The sequence below is a fragment of the Setaria italica genome, chromosome IX (assembly GCF_000263155.2).
Source record: "Setaria italica strain Yugu1 chromosome IX, Setaria_italica_v2.0, whole genome shotgun sequence".
Classification (NCBI taxonomy): Eukaryota; Viridiplantae; Streptophyta; class Magnoliopsida; order Poales; family Poaceae; genus Setaria; species Setaria italica.
In genome coordinates, this window is record NC_028458.1 from 52,325,278 (window position 1) to 52,335,314 (window position 10,037).

A 10,037-nucleotide genomic window follows, 5' to 3' on the forward strand; every position below is an offset into this window, starting at 1 on the left:
GCAACGAGCAAAAGACGGAGGAGGTGCGGGGACGCCTTACGGTGCTCGGTCGGGCGGCGGAGCGGCCGCCGGCAAGCTGCTGCTTGATTTTTCTTTTTGTCTGTATTTTGAATTTTGATTCTTTTGTGTTCGATGGATGGTAATCTGATTTTTGTTCTCTGGTAGCTGGTCCGCCCGGCCCGGAGGCCTTCCCCCAGTCCTCATCTGTCATCTCCATTTCTGGAAGCAAATATTTCTTCTTTCAAAATTTTGTTTAGCCATATCAAAATAGTTTGAGGAGATTTGTAACTGTGTGTAGCATATGCTTCCCATTGGTTTGTTTGGGAGATAATTACAATATGCTTTGTTGTAACCTGGCGTTTTATGTCTAATGTGCAGCACAAATGGCTCCAAACTCTTTGAAAAGAACACATGGCTCCAAACTCGGACGAAATGTCTTTGTTTTCATCAGGAACCAACGGAACCTTTCTTTGTAGCAGTTATTACTAAGATGTTAAATACATAATTCGTACATATTGCCTGTTCTCTGAATAATTTTGCCAGAACTCTTGCCTGACAAGTGACCAACAACAACGATGTAAGATGAATTACTGACACAAGGAGAACCCTCATCCTTCATGCTTTGGCGCACAAAAGGAAAACAGAACTTTTCCCAGAATTGCGGGTACTGACATTGTCACATTGGTCAGACGACCTGGAACAGCTAGGTAGTAGCATAAAAGCCAATCCTCATTGGATTATTGACTACGACCTGATAACCGGTAGCACTCGTTCATGTTTACTGTTACAATTTACAACGGACCACGATCTTCAGTCTGAATTCCTGGAACCTATAATCTATCCACAGCCTCAACAATGCACCACCTTTCAGCAGCCTTGCAGGTCTCTCCACTTGAGGTACACGAGCCCTGCGTGGTAATGCGTGTATGCTCCAGCTACAACCAAGATGTGGAAGAGCTGGTGGCTGTGCCCGGCGATGTCAAATTTCCCAGGCATCCAGCGCTCAGGGACCCGGGTCGCGTACACCAGTGCTCCCAGTCCGTAGAAGAGCCCCATCAGAACTTCGTAGCCGGTCGTGTGCAATGCCTCTGGTTGGTGCCAGAAAAGGACCAGCTTGTGAAGAACAGGGATCACACCTGATGCGCCCATGCCGAAGAAGAGGCACGCTCTGATGGTTCTGAACTCGGGGTTCTGGAAGACCGGGAGTAGAGAGAACGCGATAGTTGCCACACCTAGGATGGTTATGAAGCTGAGGTACAGGTTGCAAAAGAAGGGGTAACACATGAAAGAATAGTATACAGGAGGGTAGAAGGATGTGGCAATAAGTGCAGCAATGCCTGCATAATCAAGTCGAAGCATGATGTATGCTAGGCGGCGGGAGTGGCAGGAGAGAAGGTGGCAAGTGCTGCTGGCAAGAAGGCAGAACATGGCTCCTCCCAAGAAGGCGAAGAATGGCCATCGTGCAATTGGTCTAATCAGCTCTGGTGCAATCATGTTTGCTATATCATCCTTCATGCTTTGCTGCACAAAAGGAAAACAAGAAAGTTTGTCATGTTTCAAGTTCTCAATGCACAGGTCGCAGCAGGTCCTTGAATTGATCGAGCACAGCAGATATGACGGGACTGAATTAACATCCACTGCTAGAGAATTCGGATGACATTGAAATAAATTTATAATACGAACAAAAAGGATTGATTCAAATCATAATTTGTTCTCTGAATATGAACCTACAAACAATAGTAGACTACACTTCAGTAAATTTGGCGGTGAGCAGTGACTGCTCTAATTAATGTTTTCAATCCAATAGATTGGCAACTTCCTGGATGCTACTTCTTTTACAGTAACCTGCTAGTGATAGTTAATTCCATATTTTTTAACTGATGATTATCTGTAAGTGAAACTTTGGTCCGCATCAACTTAGATCAACTACCATGAATCCTGCAGTAAAGTACCAGTAGTACTCTAGCAGCAAAGTAAAAAAAGGAAACTAAGTCGATAGATAACTTACAAGAACAGACAAACTTGTTTCATTGGTATGGGTAAATCTGTGTGGCAAGCAATTTGAGAGTAACTCCAAGAGATGCCAACGGGACAGAGACGGAAGAACCTCCATAGAATTCCACGAGCTCTTCAGCTCATCCTTCAGCTTTTCTAAATCAGAAAGGTGAGGTAACGATGGAAGGCATGACACAAGCTCCGCCTGGATCTTATGAATGTCTGCATTTCTCAGCACATCTGGCAAATGCTTCAAGCTCTGGATATCTACTACATTCGGGACTTGGGTTGCAGTGTATATGGTCAGAGCGAGGAAGATGAAAAATCCTATCAAATGCCTGAAATGTACATTATTCAATTGAAGACTTCAGTAACTAAAATACACATTGCAAATCATAAAAGCACACCAGCATACTGTCAAACAAAAAAACATCCTTTTGGAGAGGAACTTTTTTTGCGGAATTTTGGAGAGGAACTACGGGAGGCTTACCTCCAACCTGCACAGTTTACTGATAATATGCAAATCCGTACATACAGGATTTGTGCAAAAAGAGGCAAGGCATAGGGGGAAAAACTCTGTACATCACGTAATTGCAAAACTCTGTTAATGGGCATTCCTGTTTTCAGAAACATGCACCTCCGATTCAGTACTGCACTTTCTCATCAGAGTTAAACATATACGTGTTACAGTGGAACAATAAATTTGGTCAATTTCTATCAATGTTCCTACTTCCTAGCTCATGTTAGGAACACTAATAACAATAAGGGGCGACCCTCCAGTCATCAGCAACGCACCAACTATAGTTTCAGGAAAAAAAAAAAAGCATACCCCAACGAAAGCTAGCTTCTTTAATTAGTTGGCGGTCCAGTCCTTTTCCATTAGATTTGTTTTCAGAAAATGTCCTTTTCGGGTAGATGAACAGGGCAGGGACGCTACTCATACCTTCCATAGTTGCAGAGATTGACGAATTCTACGGTTTTATGAGCCATCACAAATATGATGGGATCAGCTAAACAAAATACGGCGAGATATTTCGCCAATCCATATTGATCTCAGTCATAAACAATGAATCACAATTCCGCCTAGAAATCAAATCTACCGAACAATTCAATTCCGGGCATTGCAATCTGTAACATCAAAATTGATCTCCCGTTCCTCCCCCCTAACGAGGCAACTAGCATCAATTGGACCAAGCAACAAGAGAACCGAGAAGGGGGAGGGGTGTTACGTACGTCCAGACGTTGAGGGTCTCGTTGTGGATGGAGAAGGCGGAGAGCAGCACCTGCGGGAGCGGCCACTCGCAGCGGTAGTGCCGGTGGATGTACTCGTTGTCCCGCAGGTACCCCGGCAGCGCCCGGTACTCCACCAGCCCGTAGCGCTTCCTCCTCTTCATCCCCGCCCCGCGCTTCCCCTCCTCCTCCCCTTCCTCCCCCCACGCCGCCGCCGCTAGCCTCTCCGCCTCCTCCGCCGTCGCCACCGCCGTCGGGGCCATCGATCGCCGCCGGGGGTAAAGGGAGACGGGAGCCGCACCGGGTTATGCGGCTTCCTCGTTCGAATATTCGCCGGGGTGGGCAGGGCAGGCACGGGGCCGGTGATGCCGTTCGTTGGGTTGCGTCGGGCCGTGGGCCTCGGCGAGGGGGCCGCGGGTCTCGGCGAGGGGGCCGCGCCTCGGGGTTTACGACTCGTTCTCTCGCCCCGGATTTAGGAGAGGCCGCGGCGGGGTTGGGTCCGTGGGTGGCGTGGTGGTTCTCGTGCCGTGCCGTCGCGTCTGGCTCGGCGCCTCCGCCCGTCGAGGCGTGTCGTCCCACCCCACACGCGTCACGCGTGTGTGCTCTCCGCCTGCAGTGAATCTGACGGATCTGGCGTGCCGCGCGTTTTGGGAAAAAGACGGAGGCGTGCGGGAATCCCCAAGTGGGCGTCGTGTCGTCACCTGACTTCGTCGAGGTACCGGAAATAAAAACGAAATGGCAGATATGGCGATTTTGATTGTACGGGTACGAACATTTAGCCTGTACATGGTCCGGGTTTAGCGGGTTTTTCTAACCAAACCACGCAGCCCGCAAGGGACTTAAGTTGAGCGGTTTGGATGCGTCAATCACTTATTTTTAGCACCACGAATATTTAGATACTAATTAGGAGGTATTAAACGTAGATTATTTATAAAACCCATTACATAAGTGGAGGCTAAACGACGAGACGAATCTATTAAGCCTAATTAGTTCATGATTTGATAATGTGTTGCTACAGTAAACATTTACTAATGATTGATTAATTAGGCTTAATAGATTCATCCCGCCGTTTAGCTTCCACTTATGTAGTGGGTTTTATAAATAGTCTACGTTTAATACTCCTAATTAGTATCTAAACATTCTATGTGACACGTGCTAAAAATAAGCAAATGGAACCCTACGCCCAGCTTAGTGAGGCTGGACGTGCTCTTGCGGCCGAGGTCCCGCCGTCGACGCGGAATAGGAAGAATTCTAGGTCGCTGAGCTGGTGCAGGCGGAGCACGTGCTATTTGTTTGCGGCGGCGGCGTAGTGGCATCCGGTAACACCGACCTCTCTATCGCTTCCGACGGCGATCGTCGAGACCCTGCACGATTCCCCGATAGCAGATCCAAGAGCTGCTCGGGGCTCATCTCTGCGCGCACCACTGCGCCGCCACCAGCTGGTCCTCCAGCAATCATCTGACAGGTCACCACGCTTCCATATGCCAACGAGGGTAAACATGATAAATAGCAGGATAGTAGATGCATAAGGAATCGATTTTTCGTGGCGCGTGATGACATCTGCCATTGCCGGCAGCGGATCTGAAGGAGGCGGCGCGGCGCTCCTGCGAGAGGGTGGAGAGAGAAACTGGGCAGGCGGTGCGAAGAAGAAGAGTTTATTTTTCCCTTTTTTTTATTTGTTTGGTGGGCCCACTGCTTACTCCTCCTGTAGCGGGGCCACAGCGCTTGAAGAATTTTAAGTCACCGGGTTAGGCGGGTAGAGAGGCCGCATGCAAGAATGGTTCAGCGCGGGCCGGTTTCACCGGTTGAATGGGTTAAAACCAGACCACGTACATTTGTTTTTGACCGTTGGGATCCGAGGAGGCGAGGACGATAGCACCCGGTCATCATTTTTAACGCGCCAGAAGTATGGCATTGTTGGGCTAAAGTCTGTTGGCCCATACTAATGCTGAATGGGCTTGTGGGACGTGTCTTCTTGATGGACTTGTCGCCCATCTATAAGCCCGGCCCAATGCTAAGTATCAACAACAGTGCAATGATGTCTCCTGTTTGGCAGCCAGTTGCCGCCTTGCAGGATCATCAGCAACGCAGCAGTAAAAGATCGACATCAGCATGTCCAGAATCTGGCAAGCGAAAGCATTTCCTGGTAGTGCTGTTTGACACGGAAGGAGCAAGAACAATACCAGCATTCTTGTCGATTTGGATGTGGCCACCAACAGCGGTTGCTCCTTTCGGCTTGCTCTGCAATCTGTATGTAGTGAGTGCCCTTCTTTTTCACAAGTATCTGTATTCAGGCGGGAGATTGAAGCATCCAGAACGAACCAGATGCCATACATGCCGCACTTGTATTCCTTCGGATCCAAAACCTCTGAAAATTCAAGATATGGTGTGTCTGTCATCCATGCCCCGTTTCAATACTTTCTACGGACATATTCGTTGCAGCCAGCTGCTACAGCCTAGTACAGGTGATGAATCCTTGGAGAATCCAGTTATCCAAGTCTTCTCGAGAGGTGGAATCAAGCGGTTTCCAGTGGCGGTTGCATCATGCATTCACCTGAGATTCTCATTCTCCCAAGAACATCGCTCCTCTTGGATTCATTGAGCTTGTCCAGAGACTCTGAAAATTCAGATACGGTGTGTCTTATCACCTACTCCCTCCATCCCAAATTGCAGGTCGTTTTTCATTTTTAGATTTATAGATATTATTATGCATCTAGACATACACTATATCTAAGCTATGCACTTAGAAAAGTCAAAACGACCTACAGTTTGGAATGGAGTTCCATACTTCTGCGACAATCTATAGCTACGTATATGAGATATGTGATGTATCCTGGAGACTCTAACACCTTGTTTCCCATCCCAGATTATATAATCCAACTTATAATATGTAAAAGGAAACAAATAGGCTCTAGAACATATTATAACTAGAACATAAGTTGGATTATAACTAGAACATAACAATCCACATGTCAGATTATTATAATTCAAATAATTCTTCCCTATCTTACAGATTATAAGTCGAATTCAGGAACCAGATGCCGCACATGCCACACTTGTATTCCTCCAGATCCAACAACTCTGAAAAATCAAAGATATGGTGTGTCTGTGGCCTATGTTCCATTTCCATACTCCTCGGCAAAAAAAGAAATGTTCCATTTCCATACTCCTCGCAAAATAAAAAGAGGTTCCATTTCCATACTGCTCGGATAGATCAGTGCTACGTATCTAACATATTCGTTGCAGCCAGTTGCTACAGGTGATGAGTCCTTGGAGAAGCCCGTTATCCAAGCCTTCTCGAGAGGTGGAATCCACAGTGGCAGTTGATGCATCGCGCATTCACTTGAGATTCCCATTATTCTCCCAAGAACATCGCTACTCTTGGATTCATTGCTTTCTTCGCGAATATCCACGCAGTGCAATGTGCAACGACGATGGGACAACAATGCTTGTAGAATTCTGACTTACGTGCAAGTCTAGTAGCCTTACAACAACATTGCTTTACGAAAAAAACTAGTAGTACATTGTTCTCTTTCGAAAATGCATACATTATTCATTATATATCTTAGTTGAAATCCATTTCATTACTGAGTAGGCTTCCTGCGTAAAGCAGCCAGCGCAATCATGATTTCTGCATAGAGCTGGGCTAGTTAACTCCTGTCGTGTTGTTTACTCGCATCGATATTCTGTTTCATCTGGCCCTCGTTGTAATGTAAGATTACTTAGCCCTAGAACCAATGAAGAGCCATTTTAAGTTGACAAACCGCCATACTTGCTAACAATAAACATCTTGTGAGAGTCCTGTATCTTTCAGTCTGACTGATCTACCACAATGGAAAGAAATCACGGGAGGAAAAGCATAATTCGATTATCACAGTAAGCTATACTAAGCTTCAGTTGTCAGTCAGCTTTTCACTAACCAACCGACTAAATCTGTCCAAGCATTCCAGAAAAGTGACAAAGCAAATGCCTTGACTCTCAGAAATGAAGCTTCAGTCTTCAGAGTTGCTCGAGTTATTGGTCGTTGATTCAGCTTGCCAACGCAGCATGTCATGTTCGTCCTATCTTCAACCCATCAGTATAATCTGCTAGCTTGCCTTGGCTTAAGGACTTCCAATGAGCCAAACAAACATGTAATGCGGGAACTGCCAAGGCACGTGTATCATCATAAGGAAAAAGGAGTGCGACCTTAGAACGGTGTCGAGGCGTCGCCTAAGAGACGCATGTCATTAAAAAATATATGTGAAAACACCTTGTGGGTGGTGGAATTGCAGCTGCATGATTTTACCTAACATGGTTCAAATTCTAATGTGATTATGTTCATCGTCGGTGAATAGACCGGAGATTGCCTATGTACTCCTTCCATCTCGAAATTCTAGCTATGTATATGGATAAGTGCTTGTCTAGATAAATATAGAATTGTATTTTTTTTTGACAGAGAAGTAAAGACACTCACAAAAAACAGAGTATAGACGAAATCTTATCGTGAAATTAAAAAAGGGGTATTGGCTGGGATCAGATAGTAAAAATAGCGTGTTTGGTTGGCGTCGTGGTATGGTCCGGAACCATCTGATCCAAACTCCGAACCTAATCATATTATTTGGTTTGCAGCGTGGCACCGGCCCATTCATCAGCACGCTAAGGGCTAGGCTATCCACTCGTCGCAGTGCCTCCTTAAATTATGTTGGACGACCATCGTCGGAACCAATGGGAAGAATGATCGAGTGAAAAACCAACTAGTCCAAGATAGAGCCACTCCTCAGACCAAACAAACAAGCCGTAAGTACGACATACTCCGATCTCTTTTATTCGAAGATAATTAGCTTTATCTTGTTCGAAAAAATTAGCTTTATCATCGAATAAGAGAGGACATAGGGAGTACAACACAAAGCCTACCTCTTGTTCTCATGTTATGTTCTGGAACTATCAACGTGACATTTTCATCCGGTGACCAATCTTGAACACGCTACTGCTAGAACACAGCTGAAAACAGGGACGTATTCCCTCCACGTTGCCCGCTCCCAACTTGGCTGAAATTAAGGTTCCATCTGGTGGTGACTCGATCACTTGATGAGGATCCGAAAGCAACGCGACCCGGTGTGACTTCAACTATCAGAACACGCATCAGCGCCGTATCCGCGCTGGTGGCGTCCTCGTCGATCCTCAACCTCAAGGGGGCGGCAGAGGAAAGGATCCGAATTCCAAAAGCTGGGAGCAAGTGCCCCGTCGCATATGTTCGCAGCATTGTAGTGGCCGGGATCGGAGATCCCACTACCCATCCCAACTCGGGGTCCACCCTCTCCTCTCCATGCTTCTTCGTGGCATCCACCATCGCGGTCATCGTTTCGCCCTAGGAAATGCAGCTGGAAGAATCTTTCGGCGGCCGGGGTTGCAGCGTGACACGGCAGTCCCGGTGAGCGATTCCCCGAGAATTCGGTGTTCCTGCCGGCGAGATCGCCGGGAAATTGGGGGTGGAATCAGGGACCAGCAAGCAGCCTGGCCGGTTCGCCTGATCTTGGGGACAGTGAGAAGCTGCTTTGAGAGGATATGCATGCATCATCGGAGCTGTAATCTACTGCCTGCCAACTCGTCCAAGTTGTGGCCGAACAAACCATGCCGCAGGCAGGCATAATGAAACGAACAGTTTGAATTCGGGATTTTTTTATTTTTAACCGTTTTTATCTAATATTTCAAAAATAACCCACCTGAACAAATATTTGCACCCTTCTAGTCATGCCGGTCCACGTGGCATGACAAGAACACTCTATCGTGCCACATGCAATGGCGTGACAAGGTGTGCCACATCGGAGCGTGCGGAAGGGGTTTGCCAGCGCATAATCCACATGGAAAGCTTGTCACGCTACTCCCGACGGCGTGATAGCACAATCTTGTCACGCCACCCGAAGTGGCGTGACAAGGTCTGACTTTAAAAAATCATAACTTTTTCATATAAACTTTGATAAAGATAATTTTTATATGAAAATTATAGCCCTCGACGAGATCTACAACTTTGTAGTTTTGAGTTTTTTCATTTGAAGTTGTTAAGATACATTAATAATTGATCTAAACTTTAGACAGCATATTAAGCGCCCAATCCTGTTTCCTGTCATTTTCAACTTGGCTTTGATCATCATGGTTCCACCAAAGAAGTTCTATACAATATATTATCTAAAAAATTATAGAAAATAGATGAGAGTAATATGTCAAAAGCTACTGCGATAAGAATGAGAGATATATAATCATCAGTAGGATTGTGCCCGTGCGTTGCTACAGGCGTCAAAATATTTGTAGTGCAACACATAAAGCATTCAATAAGACTATAGTGTGATAGTAAGCACAAGCATATAAAATATATAAAATATGAAAATCAGCTAGAAACAGCATAAGTTGCTGACTTCAAAAATGCCCATTCGTCATTGCCTTCAGGACTTAATCACTTTCCAACTATAACTAGAATAGCAGAAGTTGCTGACTTATACATGACATACATGACTAGTGAAGTGTGCAGCACGTGATTTAGAAAAAAATAGACTTATTACCGATCCATCGTCCATCGGTACATTAAGAAAAGCAATATAGTATTTTAGAAAACATACTATGAATATTTTCATCCATACATTAGTCAAATCAAATAAATAAAAATTTGTCTCACGTGACTAATGTAATGCTAACTCAAGAGATTGGAAAGGAGAATAAAAATTGAGATCGGCCATGTAATCCGCCATTCATTTGAATGCATGATAGCAAAGGGTAAAAATTCTTCATCAAAATAAACATCCCTTGGTATGTAATTACATCCATAACTTGCATCT

At 45.5% G+C, this 10,037-nt stretch overlaps 1 protein-coding gene across 1 annotated transcript; it reads right to left on the reverse strand.

Moving 5' to 3' along the window:
• Positions 1 to 587: 587 nt before the first annotated feature.
• LOC101780808 (heptahelical transmembrane protein ADIPOR3) lies at positions 588 to 3,647 on the reverse strand. Its single transcript, XM_004985073.4, has 3 exons — positions 3,229 to 3,647; positions 2,009 to 2,333; positions 588 to 1,521 (listed from the first exon to the last, which is right to left on the reverse strand). The coding sequence occupies exons 1-3, from the start codon at positions 3,486 to 3,488 to the stop codon at positions 868 to 870; spliced, it is 1,239 nt and encodes a 412-aa protein (XP_004985130.1). The 5' UTR covers positions 3,489 to 3,647; the 3' UTR covers positions 588 to 867.
• Positions 3,648 to 10,037: the final 6,390 nt, after the last annotated feature.

Coding starts and splice junctions, on each gene's coding strand:
- LOC101780808 (XM_004985073.4), bottom strand. CDS start 3,488: ATGGCCCCGACGGCGGTGGCGACGGCGGAGGAGGCGGAGAGGCTAGCG. Junction 2,334..3,228: donor GAGACCCTCAACGTCTGGAC/GTACGTAACACC, acceptor TGTACATTTCAG/GCATTTGATAGGATTTTTCA. Junction 1,522..2,008: donor AAACAAGTTTGTCTGTTCTT/GTAAGTTATCTA, acceptor CCTTTTGTGCAG/CAAAGCATGAAGGATGATAT.